The sequence below is a fragment of the Perca fluviatilis genome, chromosome 24, assembly GCF_010015445.1.
Source record: "Perca fluviatilis chromosome 24, GENO_Pfluv_1.0, whole genome shotgun sequence".
NCBI classification, from domain to species: Eukaryota; Metazoa; Chordata; class Actinopteri; order Perciformes; family Percidae; genus Perca; species Perca fluviatilis.
Genome location: NC_053135.1, coordinates 2122904 through 2149198, shown reverse-complemented (window position 1 = coordinate 2149198; position 26295 = coordinate 2122904). Strand labels below are relative to the sequence as shown.

At 37.2% G+C, this 26295-nt stretch overlaps 1 protein-coding gene across 8 annotated transcripts in view; it reads left to right on the top strand.

Moving 5' to 3' along the window:
* Nucleotides 1–24098, top strand: part of LOC120554188 — a 48199-nt gene extending 24101 nt beyond the window's left edge. For 2 of the 8 annotated variants that reach the window (XM_039792901.1, XM_039792902.1), the window contains exons 4-21: nt 145–1750; nt 2034–2297; nt 2952–3386; nt 5964–6371; nt 7844–8296; nt 9813–10247; nt 11721–12173; nt 13651–14103; nt 16167–16619; nt 18679–19113; nt 19559–19822; nt 19921–20175; nt 20269–20517; nt 20626–20883; nt 21551–21847; nt 21934–22203; nt 22898–22978; nt 23111–24098. In XM_039792901.1, coding sequence (XP_039648835.1) covers nt 145–1750; nt 2034–2297; nt 2952–3386; nt 5964–6371; nt 7844–8296; nt 9813–10247; nt 11721–12173; nt 13651–14103; nt 16167–16619; nt 18679–19113; nt 19559–19822; nt 19921–20175; nt 20269–20517; nt 20626–20883; nt 21551–21847; nt 21934–22203; nt 22898–22978; nt 23111–23177 — 7136 coding nt within the window. In that variant the 3' untranslated portion in view covers nt 23178–24098. Of the gene's footprint in view, nt 1–144; nt 1751–2033; nt 2298–2951; nt 3464–5963; nt 6372–7843; nt 8297–9812; nt 10248–11720; nt 12174–13650; nt 14104–16166; nt 16620–18678; nt 19114–19558; nt 19823–19920; nt 20176–20268; nt 20518–20625; nt 20884–21550; nt 21848–21933; nt 22204–22897; nt 22979–23110 lie in introns of those variants that run through there. The other 6 variants (XM_039792905.1, XM_039792904.1, XM_039792903.1 and 3 more) reach the window with 6 other exon arrangements.
* The last annotated feature ends 2197 nt before the right edge of the window (nt 24099–26295 follow it).

Here is a 26295-nt window from a genome sequence, read left to right as displayed (position 1 = left end):
AATTCAGATTGATCCTTATTATTTATCTTCGATGTGCTGATCTTATATAATGCACTTTAATGTGTCTGTGTGTCTATTATTAATGTAAGGGCACAGCAGTTAATTTATGGTATATTTATTTATCCACTGTTGTTTCTGTTTTAGGTTCAAGGCCGTGCCACCGATATCAGGGAAAGTTGAAGTCAAAAGCCCAACAAATATCAAAAAAGTTTTGGAAAAATCAGTTTAAAGGAAACAACAAGTCTGATCTGTCGTATATGTCACTTGTGTTAGACACACAAGGAAAGGATTCTCCATCTAAAATAAAGAAGTTAAAGAACAAGAAAAGCAAGATGAGTCGCAAGAAAAAGCTAAGGACATACATTCCTGAGGTCAAGGCAGACATTTCCCCCAGTGACCTGCTGAAAAAACATGAAAACATACTCCTGGTTGGTAAACCTGGAATTGGAAAGACAGCACTCACTCATGAAATGTTAAAACTCTGGGCAGAAAGAGACAACGAGATGCTCGATTACATGTTTTACTTTGACATGAGAGAAACATCCGACATCAGGAAGGTCACGAGCTTGGAGGATCTTCTCTTCAGTGTGTTCAGTGAACCAGATGAAGATAAAGAAGAGGTCTTACAGGACATTAAGCAGAACTCTGACAATGTTACACTCATCTTTGATGGAGTCACAGATCTGTCTTCTTCGTCAGTGGTGAAGAGACTTGTAGAGAAGGACCTACTACCTGATGCTAAAGTCATCGTGACTTGCAGACAGGATGATGAAGAAAAGTTTCCTTCTGAGGACTTTCTCAAAGTGGAAGTAAAAGGCTTTAGTGAGCACACTATAAAAACATACTTATCTGCAATGCTCGGGGAAGAACAGAAGAAGGTTTTGAGCAACGTGGAGTTGTTAACTCTGTGCCATGTCCCAATGTATGCACTGATGGTGGCTGTCTGCTTTTCATCTGAGACACCAGAAGACTCTCCACAGCCATGCACCATCACTGAAATCTACATCAATATCGTTCGTTTTTGCCTTCGAAAAAACAGCAAGAACATAAAAGAGATAGATCTAAATGACTTCATCAACAACAACAGTAAGGAAATGCTGTCTTTGGCTGAGGCTGCTTTTCATGCAACTGAAGGAAAAACTGTGAACTTGACAGAACGTCCCTGTAAGGACAGCTGTGTCCTTTGCTTTCTGAAAGCACTTTTTATCAAAGTCGCCCACACTGAGACAAAAGCCACATATGCATTTCTCCATTACACAATGCAGGAGTTTTTTGCAGCTCTGTGGCTCTTAAAGAATCCAGAAAAAATCAAGGAAGTTTTTCAGCAATGCCTCACTGAGGAGAAGAAACACATGAAACATCTGATCCCTTTCATGTGTAGATTGTTGAATGAGAAGAGCCCCAGTTTGATGAATTGTCTGATTCCAGCTCAGGAGCTCAAGAATACATCTAACTGGTTCTTCAAGGAAATGATCACCACATTTTCCAACAGTGAGCTTGAGGTGGACATACTCTTCTTCTGCCAGTGTTTGTATGAGTCCCAGTGTCCTGAAGCATGCGTCCACCTTCTGGACAAACTGGGCTACCATCTTGATCTCAGTGGAGAGAGTCTCGATCCTTACCCTTGCTGTGCTGTGGCCTATGTGGTCACTCAGTCAAAGGAGAGGAAAATATCCCTGGACCTTGAGGACGTCACAGTGTCAGAACAAGGAATGACACGACTATTTGGATGCCTTGAAAATGTCCAATGGTATGACTAAGCATGCTTAGGTTACAACATATCTAATTAAGTAGAATTAATTTGGTCTTTTAACCAGCACTGATTTTATTAATAAGATTTGCTGAAGAGGACAAAGTAAAATGAACCCTGAAGGATAAGTAGGTGTAAAAAATGGATGGTAAATATTCAGAAAATAAAGTATGGTACTTCTGCTGTACTTTTCCTCTGAAACCATTTTATGATACTTTACTGTTTCTCTACTCTGTTACTTCTATAATGAGGAAATGGTTTCTGATTGTTCTTTAAATTATAGGTGTGACCCTCTGCCACAGCAGCTGTGGAGGATTTTTCTTCTCAATGAAAGGCAGATGGACCCCATCAGCTTACTTGGCCTTGATGGAAATCGGCTGCACCTTCCAGTTGAGGGTAAAAGACTGCTGTATGAAAGAGCAGTCAAAGTCATGCAGAAGATTACTACGAAGGTTAATGTCTGCCTCCACTGGGAAAGGAAAACTCCTGTCTGCCATAGTCTGTGTGAGTCTCTCTTTGAGGCTCTACCTTACATCAGCTCATTCAGGTATGTAGCTTTTTTTTTGTGATGCTGATTCCACATGCTCTGAGTTTTATCCTTTTTTAAAACCTTCAATGTTGAATGAAAATCCTTTTTTGGTGGGGAAGTCTTCATTGATGCTGATATGTAGATCAGCATTAAAGTGGATAATCAGTCTTGAAACACAGCAGAAATAAGAGAAAAAAGGGAACTTTTATGTATTTCTTTTATCATTCATATTTATACGTTTTCCCCCCCCCAAACTCAAATTTGGGTGGCTTCTGGGGGAAATGGTGTCTGTTTTGGGGGGATAACGTTAGAAGCTAGCAGAGTTTGCATGGCTTTGCAGTAATCAGGTGTAGGAGGTGTAGTACAGTGAGTCAGGAATTATAAACTACTAATAAAGTTAATAATTGAACTTTTCAGAATCAGACAGGCCACATTGTGTCTTATGAATCTGAACTTTGATCTCTTGTATTTCTACCCAGATGGTTTCACTTTCTATTATACACTCTTTCTCAAATTCTGCTGAAGTTGAAGAATAATGTAATTGCAATTGTACATCATATCTGACATCAGCACGATGTTAACAATGTAGTATTTGTTTACAACTGTATATGTTTAAATCTAACGTGTGTACAGTACATTCACTGTTTGATGCATCTGTTTGTTATCATGCAGCTTCAGGAAGACCTACAGAGGTCCAGGATCTCAGAACCAGGAGCAAAGCCACGGGACACTGGAGAGAGAAGAAAAGCAGCTGTTACTGGATTTATGCCTGAAAGCTGCAATTCACGAAGGAGAAAGCTTTCACAATGTAGTGAATATGCTCATCTCATTGTTTTCTGTTAGCACGGACTTACATAACATCCTTCTTGATTTTTATCAACATGTCAAGAGTGAAGGGTTTTCAGCTGTCATTCCAAAACTCAGACCACTTTTCCAGTCAGCTGCTGCAGTCTGGATCATAAACCTCTCAGAGAGAAAGAGCTCCATCCTCCTGGAAGTGCTGAAACTCCAACCAGAGAAGAAACCAGTGGAGCTGAGAGGCTGCTCAGATGAAGAGAGTGAAGTGAGGAGTTTCCTACAGTGTCTGCCTTACATCTCACAGCTTAGGTAAATAAATGATGCTGCCTGTGTAGCTGCCTCGCCGCCTGGCCGGCCTTCCTTCACAGACCCCGGCCTGCTATGAGGTACTTGGAGCTCCGTCACGGCAGCCCACAGCACTCCATACCCGAGCAAAGTCACTGTTTTTTTGCGCTAATGGACAACCAAACGCTGCTGCTCTGACAAAGCTCCAGGGCCTGCAACCTTATATACTGTCTATGTCTGCAGCTCCCCTCTTCCTGCTAGCTAAATGCCGGTGTGTGTGAGTGAGAGCGCGGTCAGCGAGCTTGTTACGCCAGCAATCTCTTACCACAGTTCCAGTTACTCTTTTAATGTGTGTAATTATAATGTGTTGAGTTATTTAAACAAACAATTGGGGAAATAAACGCTGCTTGTCCGCGAGTCCCATTGATAGAGCCTGTGGCTGGATGTAACCCGTGGATAGTTAGCTTCATTTTCGGCGTAATTCCGAGTATATTTACAGATTGAATTTCATCATGCCACGTATACAACATCGAGCTAAATATCTTATAAAGCTAACAACGGTGTCCGATTTCAAGTTAATGAATATTTGTGAATTTCAGAGGAATTCTAAGAGGAGCTAGCTCTCATTGATAGAGCTACATCCAGCCGCAGGCTCTATCAATGAGACTCGCGGACAAGCGGCGTTTATTTCCCCAATCGTTTGTTTAAATAACTCAACACATATAATTACACACATTAAAAGATTAACTGAAACCTGTGGTAACAGATTGCTGGCGTAACAAGCTCGCTGACCGCGCTCTCACTCACATACACCCGGCATTTAGCTAGCAGGAAGAGGGGTGTTGGAGGCTCCTTATATATATATATATATATATATGTCAATGGTTGCAGGCCCTGGAGCTCTGTCAGGGCAGGAGCATATGGTTGTCCATTAGCCACACGTCAGTCAGGCACACTTCCTCGGCTTAGAATTACAATACGAAACGCTAAAAATACCTTGCTGACGGAACACACTTCATTGGCTTAGAATTACAGCAACAATCGCTAAACACACTGCAAACTCACAGTCCTCTCTTTCCGATTTACAGCCCCCCTCTCGTGGCTTAAAATAACTCACCGTTGTCGGCTCCAGCCGCTGAACTACACGTTGTAAACAGCCATGGGCTGCTTGCCTGGTCCTCCCGGTAACGTTAGCAGTTAGCAGGGTTAGCATGGCGGCGTTAGCCAGGACCAGTCGGGATCACTTTACTGGTTATGTCTCAATTGTTTTTGCGAATAACGAACTCGGGTACTCTAGCTATATAATTCAATGTGAGTACACAAATGTTGAAATGACAAAAAATGCCCGTCCCTAGTAGCTGTGATAAATTAGCCTGAAGCTAATGCTTACCTGTTCAGGAGAAAAAAGGCCAACTCTGCATCCTTTTGGGCTCTAAGCTGTCTCCATCTTTCAAATACATCTCCAATATTTACCAGGGGGTTGTTACGTCTCTGGTCACGCAACTGTTAGAAACATGCTGTTTTCTTTTTTTTATGTCATGTAGAATCTATCTCCGTTGATCCTGTTCGTTTGTTTGCTGCTTTCATGGCTGTACTACCGTTACAGCTGTAGCGCGCTGGGTTTACGTTTTACAGGTATATCTGGCAACCCGGCCTGGCTGTCAAACTGGGCCGTTGATAACAACCACAGATCAAAACATAAACATAAATTCCGTCACGGAATGTAAATTTCAAAAAGAAAAAATACTGAAATTAGCATTGTTGTCAGAAAAGATAGTATTTTTTTTTTGGGGGGTTTGGTGTTTTTTGGATTTGGGGGGGGTTTTTTGTTTATTACAATACAAATATTACATATTGGACCTTTAACTTCCTCCCGACCAGCTACAGCATTAAAATACTCCCAATTAGATTTTTGGTGTCATTATCAGAATCCATTGTTGATTAAAAAGCAATTCTTGATTCAATAAATATAAATTGGTGCTTTTCATGCTGTTAACTCCAGTGCACCATGTGCCAAACCACCCTGTCATGTTTTTATTGCACTGAATGGCAATATGAAACATAACTGGCAGTTAAAATATCTTGTCTTAATGAAAGTCACTGTCTGATAAACCAGTAAAGCAGAGAGAGGAGTGTGGGAGTAGAATAATTACTCATACAGGAAATAAATGAAAAAATCTACAGTTTAAACTGGCATTGGCTTTTTTTCATCTCTAAGCAGCTTAAAAATAAACAGTTGAAACATGAAAAAATGAAATATCATTGCACAGATAAAATGGATAATATCTCTTTCAATTTAATTTCACAGCAATTCCGAAGCTAAATTTGAACAAAACAAGTTGCCATTTGAGCTAAAGCCTGAGTGAACTTGACTGACTGTGATGAAACTTGTACCAACTGTTGAGAGAGCAGCACATTAAGATTTCAGACATCTATGAATCATCATTTAGAGTCACCAGAGACAGATGGAGTGAAGAACAACTGTTATTTACACAGCTGTCATCTCAGGAGCAAAGAGAAGCATTGCATCATGGGATATTACAGGACTGGCACGTACAAGTTCAAATCATCACCAAATGTTTCCTCTTATTATTATTTCAGTGTAGATTTTCAGCGGTCAGATCGTTCAGAAGAAATCAGGTTCTTTGGGAATCTGTTCTGTGCAGCAGCAGAGAGAGAACAGCAGACAGGAGAGAAGACACTGGAGCTGTTATCATCAGTGTGCAGATATGAAAAACTCCCTCTCAAACAGAAATGGTGTGATTTCCTGCTGGACCTGTACTCTAATGATCCTACAACAGGTCTGAGTCTCCTTCCATCATTACAGTCAGTTTTCCAGTCAGCTCCTGCAGTCTGGTTCATAAACCTCTCAGATAGAAAGAGCTCCATCCTCCTGGAAGTGCTGATACTCCAATCAGAGAAGAAACAAGTGAAGCTGACAGGCTGCTCAGATGAAGAGAGTGAAGTGAGGAGTTTCCTACAGTGTCTGCCTTATATCTCACAGCTCAGGTAAGTCAGACAAATACTGTATATTTAATAATAATATGTTGCGTCTTTAAGAAGAGGTTTGTCAAAAATCCTTCTTAATAATCACCTGGGTTTTAAATGTTAATTGACGGCCATTTACAAATAAACATAATGAAGATATATTCAATGTCTCAGTTCAGTAATTATTTAGTATCACAGTCTTCTGCCTTTATGAGAATAATGAGATGATATGAATAATAATAACAACAATGTAGCTCTGAGACAACAACAAAGTCCTGCTAATACTTTCTTATACAGGAAATAAAAACACATCATACAGAAATTAAACACCTGCAGTTAAAACTGATATTGGCTTTTTGTAAATCTTAGCATCTTAAAAATAAAAATAGAAACATTAAAACTAAATATTTTCGTAAATATAAAATAATTAACATCTCTTTCAACCAAAGAAAAAGTAAATAAATTCTCCATTCATCTTCCTCTTTATCTGAAGACTGAGTGAACTTGACTGACTGTGATGAAACTTGTACCAACTGTTGAGAGAGCAGCACATTAAGATTTCAGACATCTATGAATCATCATTTAGAGTCACCAGAGACAGATGGAGTGAAGAACAGCTGTTATTTACACGGCTGTCATCTCAGGAGCAAAGAGAAGCATTGCATCATGGGACTTTCTGTAACTATTGTACATGATATGGACTCTAGATGTTGTTGTTCCACTGTGTATATTTATATAATGTAAATATATTTAATATTTAAACTCACACACAAAGTCAAATTCCATAAAGTGAAGAAAACCACGAGGAAACCAATCAGCAGAGATTTCAGACTCAGGATCAGTGTTTGTGTTGTGAGTCAGTAAAAGTCCTAAAATGATGTTCTGCTTTGATGAAAGATGTGTGTAACCCTTGTGTTGTACTCCAGGGTCAAAATTAACACTTTTTTAGAAACTGTTTTTAACTTTTTGTTGCTTTTTACAATGTTTTTGGCACTTTTTCCCCATTACCACCAGTATATTCACCACTAGAACCAATGTATTAACACTAGTTGAATAATCATTTTGGAATTCATGGTCAATAAACCTCATTTATATGAAATTATCTATTTTTTGTGTTAGAAAAAAGCTGAAATTATGAATGATTTGGACTAACAGTTAAGATCAGAGAAACTAAGGTAATGGATAATCACATACATGTCAAAGTTTAGTCAGGATAATGCTATAGAATGTAATAAAACACCCATAATTCAATGAAAGTAGAGCTCTGATCCTTAATTTCACTTGTGAAGAGAGTTTTATGGAACCATCCATGTTATTTAGAAACCCAAATTTCTGATATAGAAACTTTTGACCCGAGGACAACAGGAAGGTTAACATTCAATTACATTTTATACAGGACAGACATGTTCAAGATGGAGTCCATCAGTAGTGTGTTGTTGTATTTATGCAGCTGAGATCAAATCATCACAAAATGTTTCCTTTTATTATTTCAGTTATGATTCTGGTTGGTCAGATGGTTCAGAAGAAATCAGGTTCTTTGGGAATCTGTTCTGTGCAGCAGCAGAGAGAGAACAGCAGACAGGAGAGAAGACACTGGAGCTGTTATCATCAGTGTGCAGAGATCAAACATTCCCTTTTAATGATCAGAAGTATTATGATGATGACGACTCAAAGGAATATCAGAGAGATTACCTGCTGGATCTGTGCTCCCACATCAAGGACTATGAGACTAAAACAGGTCTGAGTCTCCTTCCATCATTACAGTCAGTTTTCCAGTCAGCTGCTGCAGTCTGGACCATAAACCTCTCAAAGAGAAAGAGCTCCATCCTCCTGGAAGTGCTGAAACTCCAATCAGAGAAGAAACAAGTGGAGCTGAGAGACTGCTCAGATGAAGAGAGTGAAGTGAGGAGTTTCCTACAGTGTCTGCCTTATATCTCACAGCTCAGGTAAGTCGGACAAATACTTTATATTTAATAATAATATGTTGCTTCCTTAAGAAGAGGTTTGTCAAAAATCCATCTTAATAATCTCCTGGGTTTTAAATGTTAATTGACGGCCATTTACAAATGAACATAATGTAGAAACAGATGAATTAAATGTCTCAGTTCAGTAATAATTAAGTATCACAGTCTTCTGTCTTTATGAGAATAATGAGATGATATGAATAATAATAACAACAATGTAGCTCTGAGACAACAACAAAGTCTTGCTAATACTTTCTTATACAGGAAATAAAAACACATCATACAGAAATGAAACACCTGCAGTTAAAACTGATATAGGCTTTTTGTAAATCTCAGCATCTTAAAAATAACAAATAGAAACATTAAAACTAAATATTTTTGTACATATAAAATAATTAACATCTCTTTCAACCAAAGAAAAAGTAAATAAATTCTCCATTTATCTTCCTTTTTATCTGAAGACTGAGTGAACTTGACTGACTGTGATGAAACTTGTACCAACTGTTGAGAGAGCAGCACATTAAGATTTCAGACATCTATGAATCATCATTTAGAGTCACCAGAGACAGATGGAGTGAAGAACAGCTGTTATTTACACTGCTGTCATCTCAGGAGCAAAGAGAAGCATTGCATCATGGGATTTTCTGTAACTATTGTACATGATATGGACTCTAGGTGTTGTTGTTCCACTGTGTATATTTATATAATGTAAATATATTTAATATTTAAACTCACACACAAAGTCAAATTACATAAAGTGAAGAAAACCACGAGGAAACCAATCAGCAGAGATTTCAGACTCAGGATCAGTGTTTGTGTTGTGAGTCAGTAAAAGTCCTAAAATGATGTTCTGCTTTGATGAAAGATGTGTGTAACCCTTGTGTTGTACTCCAGGGTCAAAATTAACACTTTTTTAGAAACTGTTTTTAACTTTTTGTTGCTTTTTACAATGTTTTTGGCACTTTTTCCCCATTACCACCAGTATATTCACCACTAGAACCAATGTATTAACACTAGTTGAACAATCATTTTAGGATTTCATGGTCAATAAACCTCATTTATATGAAGTTATCTCATTGTTGTGTTAGAAAAAAGCTGAAATTTTGAATGATTTTGACTAACAGTTAAGATCAGAGAAACAAAGGTAATGGATAATCACAGACATGCCAAAGTTTAGTCGGGATAACGCTACAGAATGGAATAAAACACCCAAAATTCAATGAAAGTAGTGATCTGATCCTTAATTTTACTTGTGAAGAGCGTTTTATGGAACCATCCACGTTATTTTGGGGCAATTTGTTTGAAAGAAACCCAAATTTATGATATAGAAACTTTAAAAATGGGTCAAATTTGACCCGAGGACAACAGGAGGGTTAAAGTTTAATTAGATTAATAATTTTATACAGAACAGACATGTTCAATATGGAGATTCAGTATTGTGTTGTATTTATGCAGCTGAGATCAAATCATCACAAAATGTTTCCTTTTATTATTTCAGTTATTATCGTCATTGGTCAGATCGTTCTAAAGGAATCAGGTTCTTTGGGAATCTGTTCTGTGCAGCAGCAGAGAGAGAACAGCAGACAGGAGAGAAGACACTGGAGCTGTTATCATCAGTGTGGAGATACAACACATTCCCTTTAAAAGACTGGGATGATGATGAATATCGGAGTGATTTCCTGCTGGATCTGTACTCCCACCTGAAGGACTGTGAGACTAAAACAGGTCTGAGTCTCCTTCCATCATTACAGTCAGTTTTCCAGTCAGCTCCTGCAGTCTGGATCATAAACCTCTCAGAGAGAAAGTGCTCCATCCTCCTGGAAGTGCTGAAACTCCAATCAGAGAAGAAACAAGTGAAGCTGAGAGGCTGCTCAGATGAAGAGAGTGAAGTGAGGAGTTTCCTACAGTGTCTGCCTTATATCTCACAGCTCAGGTAAGTCAGACAAATACTGTATATTTAATAATAATATGTTGCGTCTTTAAGAAGAGGTTTGTCAAAATCCATCTTAACAATCACCTGGGTTTTAAATGTTAATTGACGGCCATTTACAAATAAACATAATGAAGATATATTCAATGTCTCAGTTCAGTAATTATTTAGTATCATAGTCTTCTGTCTTTATGAGAATAATGAGATGATATGAATAATAATAACAACAATGTAGCTCTGAGACAACAACAAAGTCCTGCTAATACTTTCTTATACAGGAAATAAAAACACATCATACAGAAATGAAACACCTGCAGTTAAAACTGATATTGGCTTTTTGTAAATCTCAGCATCTTAAAAATAACAAATAGAAACATTACAACTAAATATTTTTGTACATATAAAATAATTAACATCTCTTTCAACCAAAGAAAAAGTAAATAAATTCTCCATTTATCTTCCTTTTTATCTGAAGACTGAGTGAACTTGACTGACTGTGATGAAACTTGTACCAACTGTTGAGAGAGCAGCACATTAAGATTTCAGACATCTATGAATCATCATTTAGAGTCACCAGAGACAGATGGAGTGAAGAACAGCTGTTATTTACACTGCTGTCATCTCAGGAGCAAAGAGAAGCATTGCATCATGGGATTTTCTGTAACTATTGTACATGATATGGACTCTAGATGTTGTTGTTCCACTGTGTATATTTATATAATGTAAATATATTTAATATTTAAACTCACACACAAAGTCAAATTCTATAAAGTGAAGAAAACCACGAGGAAACCAATCAGCGCAGAGATTTCAGACTCAGGATCAGTGTTTGTGTGGTAGTCAGTAAAAGTCCTAAAATGATGTTCTGCTTTGATGAAAGATGTGTGTAACCCTTGTGTTGTACTCCAGGGTCAAAATTAACACTTTTTTAGAAACTGTTTTTAACTTTTTGTTGCTTTTTACAATGTTTTTGGCACTTTTTCCCCATTACCACCAGTATATTCACCACTAGAACCAATGTATTAACACTAGTTGAACAATCATTTTGGAATTCATGGTCAATAAACCTCATTTATATGAAATTATCTATTTTTTGTGTTAGAAAAAAGCTGAAATTATGAATGATTTGGACTAACAGTTAAGATCAGAGAAACTAAGTTAATGGATAATCACATACATGTCAAAGTTTAGTCAGGATAATGCTATAGAATGTAATAAAACACCCATAATTCAATGAAAGTAGAGCTCTGATCCTTAATTTCACTTGTGAAGAGAGTTTTATGGAACCATCCATGTTATTTAGAAACCCAAATTTCTGATATAGAAACTTTTGACCCGAGGACAACAGAAAGGTTAACGTTCAATTACATTTTATACAGGACAGACATGTTCAAGATGGAGTCCATCAGTAGTGTGTTGTTGTATTTATGCAGCTGAGATCAAATCATCACAAAATGTTTCCTTTTATTATTTCAGTTATGATTCTGGTTGGTCAGATCGTTCTAAAGAAATCAGGTTCTTTGGGAATCTGTTCTGTGCAGCAGCAGAGAGAGAACAGCAGACAGGAGAGAAGACACTGGAGCTGTTATCATCAGTGTGCAGAGATCAAACATTCCCTTTTAATGATCAGGAGTATTATGATGATGACGACTTAAAGGAATATCAGAGTGATTTCCTGCTGGATCTGTGCTCCCACCTGAAGGACTGTGAGACTAAAACAGGTCTGAGTCTCCTTCCATCATTACAGTCAGTTTTCCAGTCAGCTGCTGCAGTCTGGATCATAGACCTCTCAAAGAGAAAGAGCTCCATCCTCCTGGAAGTGCTGAAACTCCAATCAGAGAAGAAACAAGTGAAGCTGAGAGACTGCTCAGATGAAGAGAGTGAAGTGAGGAGTTTCCTACAGTGTCTGCCTTATATCTCACAGCTCAGGTAAGTCGGACAAATACTTTATATTTAATAATAATATGTTGCTTCCTTAAGAAGAGGTTTGTCAAAAATCCATCTTAATAATCACCTGGGTTTTAAATGTTAATTGACGCCATTTACAAATGAACATAATGTAGAAACAGATGAATTAAATGTCTCAGTTCAGTAATAATTAAGTATCACAGTCTTCTGTCTTTATGAGAATAATGAGATGATATGAATAATAATAACAACAATGTAGCTCTGAGACAACAACAAAGTCTTGCTAATACTTTCTTATACAGGAAATAAAAACACATCATACAGAAATGAAAACCTGCAGTTAAAACTGATATAGGCTTTTTGTAAATCTCAGCATCTTAAAAATAACAAATAGAAACATTAAAACTAAATATTTTTGTACATATAAAATAATTAACATCTCTTTCAACCAAAGAAAAAGTAAATAAATTCTCCATTTATCTTCCTTTTTATCTGAAGACTGAGTGAACTTGACTGACTGTGATGAAACTTGTACCAACTGTTGAGAGAGCAGCACATTAAGATTTCAGACATCTATGAATCATCATTTAGAGTCACCAGAGACAGATGGAGTGAAGAACAGCTGTTATTTACACTGCTGTCATCTCAGGAGCAAAGAGAAGCATTGCATCATGGGATTTTCTGTAACTATTGTACATGATATGGACTCTAGATGTTGTTGTTCCACTGTGTATATTTATATAATGTAAATATATTTAATATTTAAACTCACACACAAAGTCAAATTCCATAAAGTGAAGAAAACCACGAGGAAACCAATCAGCAGAGATTTCAGACTCAGGATCAGTGTTTGTGTTGTGAGTCAGTAAAAGTCCTAAAATGATGTTCTGCTTTGATGAAAGATGTGTGTAACCCTTGTGTTGTACTCCAGGGTCAAAATTAACACTTTTTTAGAAACTGTTTTTAACTTTTTGTTGCTTTTTACAATGTTTTTGGCACTTTTTCCCCATTACCACCAGTATATTCACCACTAGAACCAATGTATTAACACTAGTTGAATAATCATTTTGGAATTCATGGTCAATAAACCTCATTTATATGAAATTATCTATTTTTTGTGTTAGAAAAAAGCTGAAATTATGAATGATTTGGACTAACAGTTAAGATCAGAGAAACTAAGGTAATGGATAATCACATACATGTCAAAGTTTAGTCAGGATAATGCTATAGAATGTAATAAAACACCCATAATTCAATGAAAGTAGAGCTCTGATCCTTAATTTCACTTGTGAAGAGAGTTTTATGGAACCATCCATGTTATTTAGAAACCCAAATTTCTGATATAGAAACTTTTGACCCGAGGACAACAGGAAGGTTAACATTCAATTACATTTTATACAGGACAGACATGTTCAAGATGGAGTCCATCAGTAGTGTGTTGTTGTATTTATGCAGCTGAGATCAAATCATCACAAAATGTTTCCTTTTATTATTTCAGTTATGATTCTGGTTGGTCATATGGTTCAGAAGAAATCAGGTTCTTTGGGAATCTGTTCTGTGCAGCAGCAGAGAGAGAACAGCAGACAGGAGAGAAGACACTGGAGCTGTTATCATCAGTGTGCAGAGATCAAACATTCCCTTTTAATGATCAGGAGTATTATGATGATGACTACTTAAAGGAATATTTGAGTGATTACCTGCTGGATCTGTGCTCCCACATCAAGGACTATGAGACTAAAACAGGTCTGAGTCTCCTTCCATCATTACAGTCAGTTTTCCAGTCAGCTGCTGCAGTCTGGATCATAAACCTCTCAAAGAGAAAGAGCTCCATCCTCCTGGAAGTGCTGAAACTCCAATCAGAGAAGAAACAAGTGAAGCTGAGAGACTGCTCAGATGAAGAGAGTGAAGTGAGGAGTTTCCTACAGTGTCTGCCTTATATCTCACAGCTCAGGTAAGTCGGACAAATACTTTATATTTAATAATAATATGTTGCTTCCTTAAGAAGAGGTTTGTCAAAAATCCATCTTAATAATCACCTGGGTTTTAAATGTTAATTGACGGCCATTTACAAATGAACATAATGTAGAAACAGATGAATTAAATGTCTCAGTTCAGTAATAATTAAGTATCACAGTCTTCTGTCTTTATGAGAATAATGAGATGATATGAATAATAATAACAACAATGTAGCTCTGAGACAACAACAAAGTCTTGCTAATACTTTCTTATACAGGAAATAAAAACACATCATACAGAAATGAAAACCTGCAGTTAAAACTGATATAGGCTTTTTGTAAATCTCAGCATCTTAAAAATAACAAATAGAAACATTAAAACTAAATATTTTTGTACATATAAAATAATTAACATCTCTTTCAACCAAAGAAAAAGTAAATAAATTCTCCATTTATCTTCCTCTTTATCTGAAGACTGAGTGAACTTGACTGACTGTGATGAAACTTGTACCAACTGTTGAGAGAGCAGCACATTAAGATTTCAGACATCTATGAATCATCATTTAGAGTCACCAGAGACAGATGGAGTGAAGAACAGCTGTTATTTACACTGCTGTCATCTCAGGAGCAAAGAGAAGCATTGCATCATGGGATTTTCTGTAACTATTGTACATGATATGGACTCTAGATGTTGTTGTTCCACTGTGTATATTTATATAATGTAAATATATTTAATATTTAAACTCACACACAAAGTCAGATTCCATAAAGTGAAGAAAACCACGAGGAAACCAATCAGCAGAGATTTCAGACTCAGGATCAGTGTTTGTGTTGTGAGTCAGTAAAAGTCCTAAAATGATGTTCTGCTTTGATGAAAGATGTGTGTAACCCTTGTGTTGTACTCCAGGGTCAAAATTAACACTTTTAGACACTTTTTAACTTTCTGTTGCTTTTTACAACGTCTTTGCCACTTTTCCCCCCATTCACCACTAGAACCAACGTTACTAGTTGAACAATCATTTTAGGATTTCATAGTCAATAAATCATTCATATGAAATTATCTTATTTTTGTGTTAGAAAAAGCAGAAATTATGAATGATTTTGACTCACCGTTAAGATCAGAGAAACAAAGGTAATGGATAATAGAGCACTACCGATAAAGGATTTTTTAGGCCGATATTGATATAAAATATTTGGTGATTTAAAAATCCAATATTCCGATATATCTGCCGAAAAATATATATATATATATATATATATATATATATATATATATATATATATATATATATATTTTTTATTTTTTTTAAATCAAGAAATGCGTAACAAAATATAAACAGATTTCCCTAACATTACTTATTTGTAGTTATTTATGAGTTCTCATTAAAATAATATGATAATTCATTTTAAAAATAAACTAGTTTTTTATTGTCACAACAGAACATCAAAATATATTAAAGTTCTGTTAAATAAAATGTGTGAAAATACAAACTTAAGATATGAAACTGAAAGGGTTAAACACGAGTGTAGCCAACAAGGACGTTGTAGAGCGCCCTCTGGTGGACAAACTATACAACGCCAGCACTCAGAACATGGTTGAAGGGGTTTTGTCGTGTTTTATTTTATTTTTTAAATATTCATTTATCGGCTATTATAAATACCGATACCGATAGTTTGGAAAAATGAATAATATCGGCCCGCTGATATATTAGTCGGGCTCTAGTGGATAATCACAGACATGTCAAAGTTTAGTCAGGATAACGCTATAAAATTCAATGAAAGTAGAGATCTGATCCTTAATTTCACTTGTGAAAAGCGTTTTATGGAACCATCCACGTTATTTTGGGGCAATTTGTTTGAAAGAAACCCAAATTTCTGATATAGAAACTTTAAAAATGGATCAAATTTGACCCCAGGACAACAGGAGAGTTAAAGTTTAGCTAGATTAATAATTTTATACAGAACAGACATGTTCAAGATGGAGTCCATCAGTAGTGTGTTGTTGTATTTATGCAGCTGAGATCAAATCATCACAAAATGTTTCCTTTTATTATTTCAGTTATTATCCTCATTGGTCAGATGGTTCAGAAGAAATCAGGTTCTTTGGGAATCTGTTCTGTGCAGCAGCAGAGAGAGAACAGCAGACAGGAGAGAAGACACTGGAGCTGTTATTATCAGTGTGCAGAGATCAAACATTCCCTTTTAATGATCAGGAGTATTATGATGATGACGACTCAAAGGAATATCAGAGTGATTTCCTGCTGGATCTGTGCTCCCACATCAAGGACTATGAGACTAAAACAGGTCTGAGTCTCCTTCCATCATTACAGTCAGTTTTCCAGTCAGCTCCTGCAGTCTGGTTCATAAACCTCTCAGAGAGAAAGTGCTCCATCCTCCTGGAAGTGCTGAAACTCCAATCAGAGAAGAAACAAGTGAAGCTGAGAGACTGCTCAGATGAAGAGAGTGAAGTGAGGAGTTTCCTACAGTGTCTGCCTTATATCTCACAGCTCAGGTAAGTCGGACAAATACTTTATATTTAATAATAATATGTTGCTTCCTTAAGAAGAGGTTTGTCAAAAATCCATCTTAATAATCACCTGGGTTTTAAATGTTAATTGACGGCCATTTACAAATGAACATAATGTAGAAACAGATGAATTAAATGTCTCAGTTCAGTAATAATTAAGTATCACAGTCTTCTGTCTTTATGAGAATAATGAGATGATATGAATAATAATAACAACAATGTAGCTCTGAGACAACAACAAAGTCTTGCTAATACTTTCTTATACAGGAAATAAAAACACATCATACAGAAATGAAAACCTGCAGTTAAAACTGATATAGGCTTTTTGTAAATCTCAGCATCTTAAAAATAACAAATAGAAACATTAAAACTAAATATTTTTGTACATATAAAATAATTAACATCTCTTTCAACCAAAGAAAAAGTAAATAAATTCTCCATTTATCTTCCTTTTTATCTGAAGACTGAGTGAACTTGACTGACTGTGATGAAACTTGTACCAACTGTTGAGAGAGCAGCACATTAAGATTTCAGACATCTATGAATCATCATTTAGAGTCACCAGAGACAGATGGAGTGAAGAACAGCTGTTATTTACACTGCTGTCATCTCAGGAGCAAAGAGAAGCATTGCATCATGGGATTTTCTGTAACTATTGTACATGATATGGACTCTAGATGTTGTTGTTCCACTGTGTATATTTATATAATGTAAATATATTTAATATTTAAACTCACACACAAAGTCAGATTCCATAAAGTGAAGAAAACCACGAGGAAACCAATCAGCAGAGATTTCAGACTCAGGATCAGTGTTTGTGTTGTGAGTCAGTAAAAGTCCTAAAATGATGTTCTGCTCTGATGAAAGATGTGTGTAACCCTTGTGTTGTACTCCAGGGTCAAAATTAACACTTTTTAGACACTTTTTAACTTTCTGTTGCTTTTTACAACGTCTTTGCCACTTTTTCCCCCCATTCACCACTAGAACCAACGTACTAGTTGAACAATCATTTTAGGATTTCATGGTCAATAAATCATTCATATGAAATTATCTTATTTTTGTGTTAGAAAAAAGCAGAAATTATGAATGATTTTGACTCACCGTTAAGATCAGAGAAACAAAGGTAATGGATAATAGAGCACGAACCGATAAAGGATTTTTTAGGCCGATATTGATATAAAATATTTGGTGATTTAAAAATCCAATATTCCGATATATCTGCCAATATATATATATATATATATATATATATATATATATATATATATATATATGTATTTTTTATTTTTTTTTAAATCAAGAAATGCGTAACAAAATATAAACAGATTTCCCTAACATTACTTATTTGTAGTTATTTATGAGTTCTCATTAAAATAATATGATAATTCATTTTAAAAATAAACTAGTTTTTTATTGTCACAACAGAACATCAAAATATATTAAAGTTCTGTTAAATAAAATGTGTAAAAATACAAACTTAAGATATGAAACTGAAAGGGTTAAACACGAGTGTAGCCAACAGGGACGTTGTAGAGCGCCCTCTGGTGGACAAACTATACAACGCCAGCACTCAGAACATGGTTGAAGGGGGTTTTGTCAGGTTTTATTTTATTTTTTAAATATTCATTTATCGGCTATTATAAATACCGATACCGATAGTTTGGAAAATGAATAATATCGGCCCGCTGATATATTAGTCGGGCTCTAGTGGATAATCACAGACATGTCAAAGTTTAGTCAGGATAACGCTATAAAATTCAATGAAAGTAGAGATCTGATCCTTAATTTCACTTGTGAAAAGCGTTTTATGGAACCATCCACGTTATTTTGGGGCAATTTGTTTGAAAGAAACCCAAATTTCTGATATAGAAACTTTAAAAATGGATCAAATTTGACCCCAGGACAACAGGAGAGTTAAAGTTTAGCTAGATTAATAATTTTATACAGAACAGACATGTTCAAGATGGAGTCCATCAGTAGTGTGTTGTTGTATTTATGCAGCTGAGATCAAATCATCACAAAATGTTTCCTTTTATTATTTCAGTTATTATCGTCATTGGTCATATCGTTCTAAAGGAATCAGGCTCTTTGTGAATCTGTTCTGTGCAGCAGCAGAGAGAGAACAGCAGACAGGAGAGAAGACACTGGAGCTGTTATCATCAGTGTGCAGATACAACACATTCCCTTTAAAAGACTGGGATGATGATGAATATCAGAGTGATTTCCTGCTGGATCTGTACTCCCACCTGAAGGACTGTGAGACTAAAACAGGTCTGAGTCTCCTTACATCATTACAGTCAGTTTTCCAGTCAGCTCCTGCAGTCTGGACCATAAACCTCTCAGAGAGAAAGAGCTCCATCCTCCTGGAAGTGCTGAAACTCCAATCAGAGAAGAAACGAGTGAAGCTGAGAGGCTGCTCAGATGAAGAGAGTGAAGTGAGGAGTTTCCTACAGTGTCTGCCTTATATCTCACAGCTCAGGTAAGTCAGACAAATACTGTATATTTAATAATAATATGTTGCTTCTTAAAGAAGAGGTTTGTCAAAAATCATTCTTAATAATCACCTGGTTTTAAAATGTTAATTGACGGCCATTTACAAATGAACATAATGTAGAAACAGATGAATTAAATGTCTCAGTTCAGTAATAATTTAGTATCACAGTCTTCTGTCTTTATGAGAATAATGAGATGATATGAATAATAATAACAACAATGTAGCTCTGAGACAACAACAAAGTCCTGCTAATACTTTCTTATACAGGAAATAAAAACATCATACAGAAATGAAAATATGTTTCACAGCTCAGGTACTGTGTATTTAATTCGTCCTTTAGGAAGTCATTGTCCATAGCATGGTTTGTGATGTATTCTTTTTAGTTTTTTCTTTGCTGTGTTCACACCTCCTCCTTGTTGTTGTGTTTCAGCTGTGATCCTGAGTTCTTCCAGAGAGTGTGTTCACTGATCTCTGTCAGATCCAGAGAGGAGGCCGAGCAGTTGTCCTCTGTGCTGCAGCTGCTGGGCTTCAGCCTGCTGTTAACAGGACAGTTACGCAGCAAAACCTGCCGGTCTGTGGGGACAGTTGTCAGACTTTGTGGCTCTGATGTAGATCTCATCCTCACACCAAGAAAGATGTCTGTCAGAGGAGCCTCCCTCCTCTTTAGACGTACAACACAACTTCACAGTCTGAAGTACGCACTTATATTATTACTGTTTTTATTCTTGTAACCATCTTCTCCAGTTTGAATGTTCAGTTAGTGGTGAACTTTTTTTTCTCTTTTGTTTTCAGGCTTTCCACTGACATGGCCTTGTTAATGTGTCGATGGGTCAGAAGAGGGAGAGTGGCCTGTCGGCTGACTATGGAAGAGCTTTCTCTCTCCTCTCAGACAGCCCAGCCATCAGAGAGAGTGCTGTTGAAGGTTGTCAGTAGTTTGGCTTCCCTGCTGAGATACTGGACAGTCAGACGGTTAGACCTGACGGAGGTCTGTGTTCCTGCTCAGGGTCTCATTCCTCTGCTGCTTCATGATGGTCCTCTAACAATCAAGTACAAGTCTTTCCTGAGCCTCATAAACACACACTGATGAATAAAAAGGCTAAATGTATTAATAATCTACTTTTCTAACGTTTTAATCTGCAGACTGAGTGAGAAGGTTTTGCAGCCACTACTCTCCGTCCTCCATGAAATCCAGGATGAGGCCTTGACCTGTTCCTTCTTTAGGAAGGTTGGTGGAGAGCTGACGTCCTGCTGTCTGAACTGGGAGCTCCTTCACTATCTGCTGCTGCAGTCCTCAGCTCACACCATCACTGTGAACATGAGGAAGAACCGCTTCTTACAGGAGAGAGCCACACGTCTGCTTCCCTTTCTGGACAGGATTGTGTTCAAAAGGTCAGCAAGTTGTTTTTTAGGTTTTATCATATTTAATCATGTCCATGTGTTGCTGTGGCTTGTTTTCACTAAACAAAGTGTCCTGGTGAATACACTTGATGCTTTCAGACCCTGTCCCAGCTTTGTGTTGACCGCCATCAGAGAGATCTATAAAGCTCGAGCCAGTCCCGTTATACCCAGTTTACTGAGGTCATTGGATGATGTCATCAACCTGACCTGCAGAGAGATGGACTCGGAGGACTTTGCTGCTCTGCTCTTCACCCTCACACACAGTGACCGAGTTAAACTGAACCTCACGTGGACCTCCATACCAGCAGGGGACATAAAGTCCATCCTCTTAATGCTGGACAAAGTCTCTCATCTCAGGTCAGACATTAGTGCTCGTCTGTTTACTGTTGCTTCTCCCATCATCAACACCTGAGTCCAGTTATCTCATCATTCTATCAGTAATATTCACATTTTACTCACCAAGCTAACAGCTGAGATCTGTAAAAGAAGTCTGACGGGTCAAGAAACACGAGCAATCACACAGGTTGGAAACTAACCAACAGTTTTTCCAGATTATTTAGACCACACACTGAATGTGAGCCTTGAAATGTCTGATAGTCTCTCCCTGAACAGGACAACTGTACGAGCACAACTCCAGTCAGAACAGTGGGACAGAGTTGAAGCAGGAAGTGTGAAGCATGTTTACACCTGACAGTTTGGCTCATTTTACTGTTTACTTTAGTTTTCTCTTGAATTAGTTTGTCTAACCTGGAGGTTTGTTTCCAAACGATCTGATCTGTTTCTTGGTCAATCGGAGCACTTTTCAGTCCCCATCTTTTCTATTAACATTATAGGCTTTATGTTATAAATACTGATGGAAATAAAGGACAAAACTACCATAATAAGTTGTAAAGAAAACATAATTATCCTTTAATTTGTCTTTTGTTTCTAATGCATGTGAAGCTGCAGATCATTCTAGTATCTGATCAATGAAGTATCTATATGGTTCTGTTATTGGTTTAATTAGTGGATCATTTCCTCTCAGTGTTGACAGGAATCAGCTGCTGAGGTTGGCCCACTGCTGCGCTGCCTCTGAGGCCCAGCAGGGGGCAGCAGCCGGCCTGCTCAGGACTCTGCAGCACCGGCTGGATCTGTCCTGCTGCTCCAGTGTGGAGCTGGACCATCAGAGTGACTCTCTCAGTCTGACTGCTGAGGACTGCAGGGCCGTCTCCACCATCCTGACACACAGCAGCAGAGACACACAGCTCATCCTGCAGGACTGTGAGCTGGAGGACAGCGGCCTGGACCTGCTGTTTCCTGTCCTGCACAGAGTCCGTCTCAGGTGGGAAAGATCCCAGAAAGTCTGAAAGCAGAGGAGAAGTTTTTGTTCATGTTTCTGCATCGTAACAGTCTGTTTCTGCTGCTCAGAGCCAGTAAAGCTGTCCTCCTCCGGCTGGTGTCCCTGGTTCCTGTGGACAGTGAGAGGGAGTCAGTGAGACGGGCAGTGTCCCTCCGTACAGCCCTGGATGGACAGCTGGACCTCAGTCACAGCACGCTGGATCAGAGGGCCTGTGGAGCTCTGGCCCTGATGCTGGACTTCAGTGAAGAGCTGCCAGAGCTGGACCTGAGTCACTGTGGACTCACTGACCAGCTGCTGCTCACACTCAGCGCACATCTGCACAAAGTACAAGTCCTGGAGTGAGTCAAACTACAAATGTGTTCATGTGTGCAACAGTGTTTATAACGCAGGGTCAGCTCTAACCGAGGTGGAGGAGTTAATTTATAAAATATATATTACAGCAACCGGTAGAGTCTGTGTGAGGTTCAAAAAGAGCCAGCAATGTCAGCTGCTCAGTTTAATGAGCCGAGAGGACAGCAAGACGACTTTCTGGAGAAAATAATCCTACACACATAAATTAATTAACCCCAAATATTAATATTACATACAGCAACCTACATTTATTATAGATTCCCCTAAACGTTCTTTCAAGGGCAGATGTTGTTGCATTTACATTTCAGGAGAGACTGAAGTTCCCGTCAGTGTGTAAATGATTATTTTAGAAGACAACATGTCTGTATAGTCAGAGCTGTCTACAGAAAGCTGCAGTACAACAAACATACTGTACTTATTCTCTCCTGGCTGTATCTACAGTGAGTAGTTTTCATGTATTTTACTGTAAATTCCTTCAGAAAGCCTCAGTCTGGCTGGAGATGAGCTATAAACACAGAGAACTCATAATAATTCAGTTGGCACGACCCAATCTATCCTGATTATCAGGAGATTTGGGCTGTGGTGATTTGTTTAAAGTAGAAAATGTCCATCAGCAGCAGCCGGCTGATATAATGTACAGTAATAAATGTGATGTAATAAATGTTTGTGTGCATGTTACAGTCTGAGTCACAATAACATCACGGATGCTTCAGCTGACCTGTTACTGCGACTGTCCATCAACCCGTCCACTGACACCGTGCGGTGAGCTTTCTTTAATTAGTGTCCCATTCATTCAGTTAAGAGGAAATGAATAACTTCAGATCAGCTCAGTGAACCGCTCCACATCTTATTCTGTGTGAATAGCGTCTGCTCTCTTTGTTTGGTGTTTTCTAGACTCTTCGGGAACAACATTGTGGACAGAACCTCCTTTAAGGAAGACCAGCGCTTTGAGATGTGGTGAAGCAGTCGTCGGTGTGTAAGATCTCCTTCTACCACCTCAGGAACGTTACCAAACTGCGTCTCACACTCTGTCAGATGCAGAATAAGCCCGTGCACAGCTTTGCCTCCTGAAGGCGGGACTACTGTAACGTTCTCGTCATCAGGACTTCTAGCTGAGCCTTCGACGACTTCACCAGAACAGCTCCGCTAGGGTCCTAACGAAGGTACGGAAATACCTCCACATCACACCCATCCTTCACTCTCTCCACTGGCTTCCTGTCTCCTTCAGGACCAAGTACAACATCTCGCTGCTCACCCATCAGTGTATCCATGGAAACGCCCTCCCTACCTCACACTACAGACCTCCTGACGTGACCTCGGCTCCAGAAACAAAGTCCTTCTTCTGCTCAGCCGCTCCTCTTCTGTGGAGCTCCTCCCAGACCACCTGAGGGCTCCTTCAGGGACAACAAACACATTTCTTCTTCAGAAAGCCTTCTCTCTTTGTTCTTTTATGCTCCTGTTTTTTTAGACCTGTTTTTAATATTGTTTACTCATTAAATGAAAGTATGACTGTATTGCCGGTACTAATACTGTGTTTGACGTCCGTTTCTGTGAAGGCCGACAGCAGCCGGCCGTGGTTGATAATAATAATCTGGAGATCAGGATTCATCTCCTTTATTTATGAAGACACCCTCAGATTGTTCTGGTGGCATCATCTTTATAACGACTGTTTTTGTATTTTGTGATAACTCGTCAGGATCTCAGGAGAATTATCTTAAAATGTGAATATGAGTATTATTTTAGTTTTGGTTTTAAAGAGACTGACTTTGTGTCAGGAACAGACCTCGTTCTGAGACTCGGAGACCCAGGTTCATATTTTCTGGAAATGTAATAACTATTCTAAACTCTTGTGAAATGTATTAAATGTAATGCTGTATTTTGACTTATGTTTGATTTACAGTTATTACAATCATGTTAGAGAGTATTTATAAATAATAAAATTAGAGGAAAGATCTGGAAAGATGTCTGCAGCTCTGCTTGTAGTTCCTGCTGATGACAGTTTAATTATGTTAATATATCGATATGATCGATCAATTTAAAAATGTTGACTCTAATAAAGTAGTAAAAGTATATTACTTTCTGAAACGTTAAGGGCAAAATATTTAAATAATTCATAAAATAAAATGTTTAAAAGTTCAGTGAGTGAGTTCCAGCTGTCAGCTGCTGGTGTCTGGTGTAATGGCGCCCTCTGGTGGAGATCAGCAGGAACTACAAGCAGAGCTGAACACACAAATAGACATTAAAACATGTTTATTCCTCTAATTTTATTGTTTTAATTTGAATGTATTTATCTTATTCACTAACCCACCTCATTTGTTTAATTAATTTAAATTTCAAGACTTTATTTTTTACATGGTCTATCCCTTTTTTAAATCATTTTTCTATTAATTATTCTGTGCACTTTTATTTAATTTTCTTACCCTGTAATCGATTAATTTAAAGAAATTTGATCTAATGTAGTAGTAGAAGAATATTATTCCCCCTGAGATGTTTTAAGGGCAAAATGTTTTAACAATTCATAAAATCATAAGGTTAAAACGCTAGAAGCTGGTGTCTTAGTGCCCTTTAAATAAAGGGTTTAATGGCGCCCTCTGGTGGACATTAGCAAGAACTACAAGCAGAGCTGAACACACAAATACACACATTAGAACACAATTTATTCCGACTTCATTTGTTTAATAAGGATTTTGCCATCAACATCTCAAAAGGGGAATATTATACGTTTATTACTATATTAGATTTAGCATATTTAAATTGATTGATTATAGGCTAAATCAAAAAAGGAGAAAAGTGTCAGCAGCTCTGCTTGTAGTTCCTGCTGATCTCCACCAGAGGGCGCCATTACACCAGACACCAGCAGCTGACAGCTGGAACTCACTCACTGAACTTTTCAAGGTTTTATTTTGTGAATTATTTAGACATTTTGCCCTTCACAACATTTCAGAGATGTATATTATACTTTAACTGCTATATTAGATTTAATATCTTCGAATTGATCGATTTTAGACAAAATAAAAATAATAAAATAGAGGAAAAACCAGCTTGTAGTTCCTGCTGATCACCACCAGAGGGCGCCATTACACCAGACACCAGCAGCTGAAGGGTTTTTTAGGTTTTATTTTATGAACTATTCACACATTTTGTCGTTCACTACATTTCAGAGGGGAATATTATACGTTAACTACTGAATTAGATTCAATATTTTTAAATTAATCAATTAAAAGCAAAAGAAAGTGCATAGAATTATTAATAGAAAGAATTATCATATAAAGGTATAGATTATTTTAGTGAAGGAATTCTTAAAATTTAAATTAATTAAACAAATAAAGTTGGTTAGTGTGTATGATAAAACATTAAAATAATAAAGGTAGAGAACTGTAAACATGTTTTAGTGTCTATTTGTCTGTAGCTCTGCTTGTAGTTCCTACAAATGTCCACCAGGGGGCGCAAATACACCAGACACCAGCAGCTGACTCACTCACTGAACTGTTCAAGGTTTTTAATGTTTTATTTTGTGAATTATTTAAACATTTTGCCCTTCACAACATCTCAGAGAGGAATATTATACTTTCATTACTACATTAGATTTAATATATTTGAATTGATCAATTTTAGTCAAAATAAATAAAATAAATTGGAGGAAAAACCTGGAAAAACGTGTTTGCAGCGCTGCTTGTAGTTCCTGCTGATCTCCACCAGAGGGCGCCATTACACCAGACACCAGCAGCTGACAGCTGGAACTCACTCAGTAAAAATAAGATTTTTATCGTTTTGACATCTCAGAGAGGAATATTCTACTTTTAATACATTATAATCAATATCTTTAAATTGAACAATTTTAGGCTACATTTATGATATAAAATTGCAGAGAATAATTTCTAAACAGTACAAAATACACACGAAAATAAAATATACATCTATGTAGTTAATACAAAATATCCTAATTTATTGTCTTTATGCAAATAAATGAAATAAAGACAGTAGGTATTTAAAATAACACATTTAAACAATCTAATAAAAAATGATTAAAATAGAGGGATATAGCATTACAAAATGATTACATCATATTAAATTAAAGT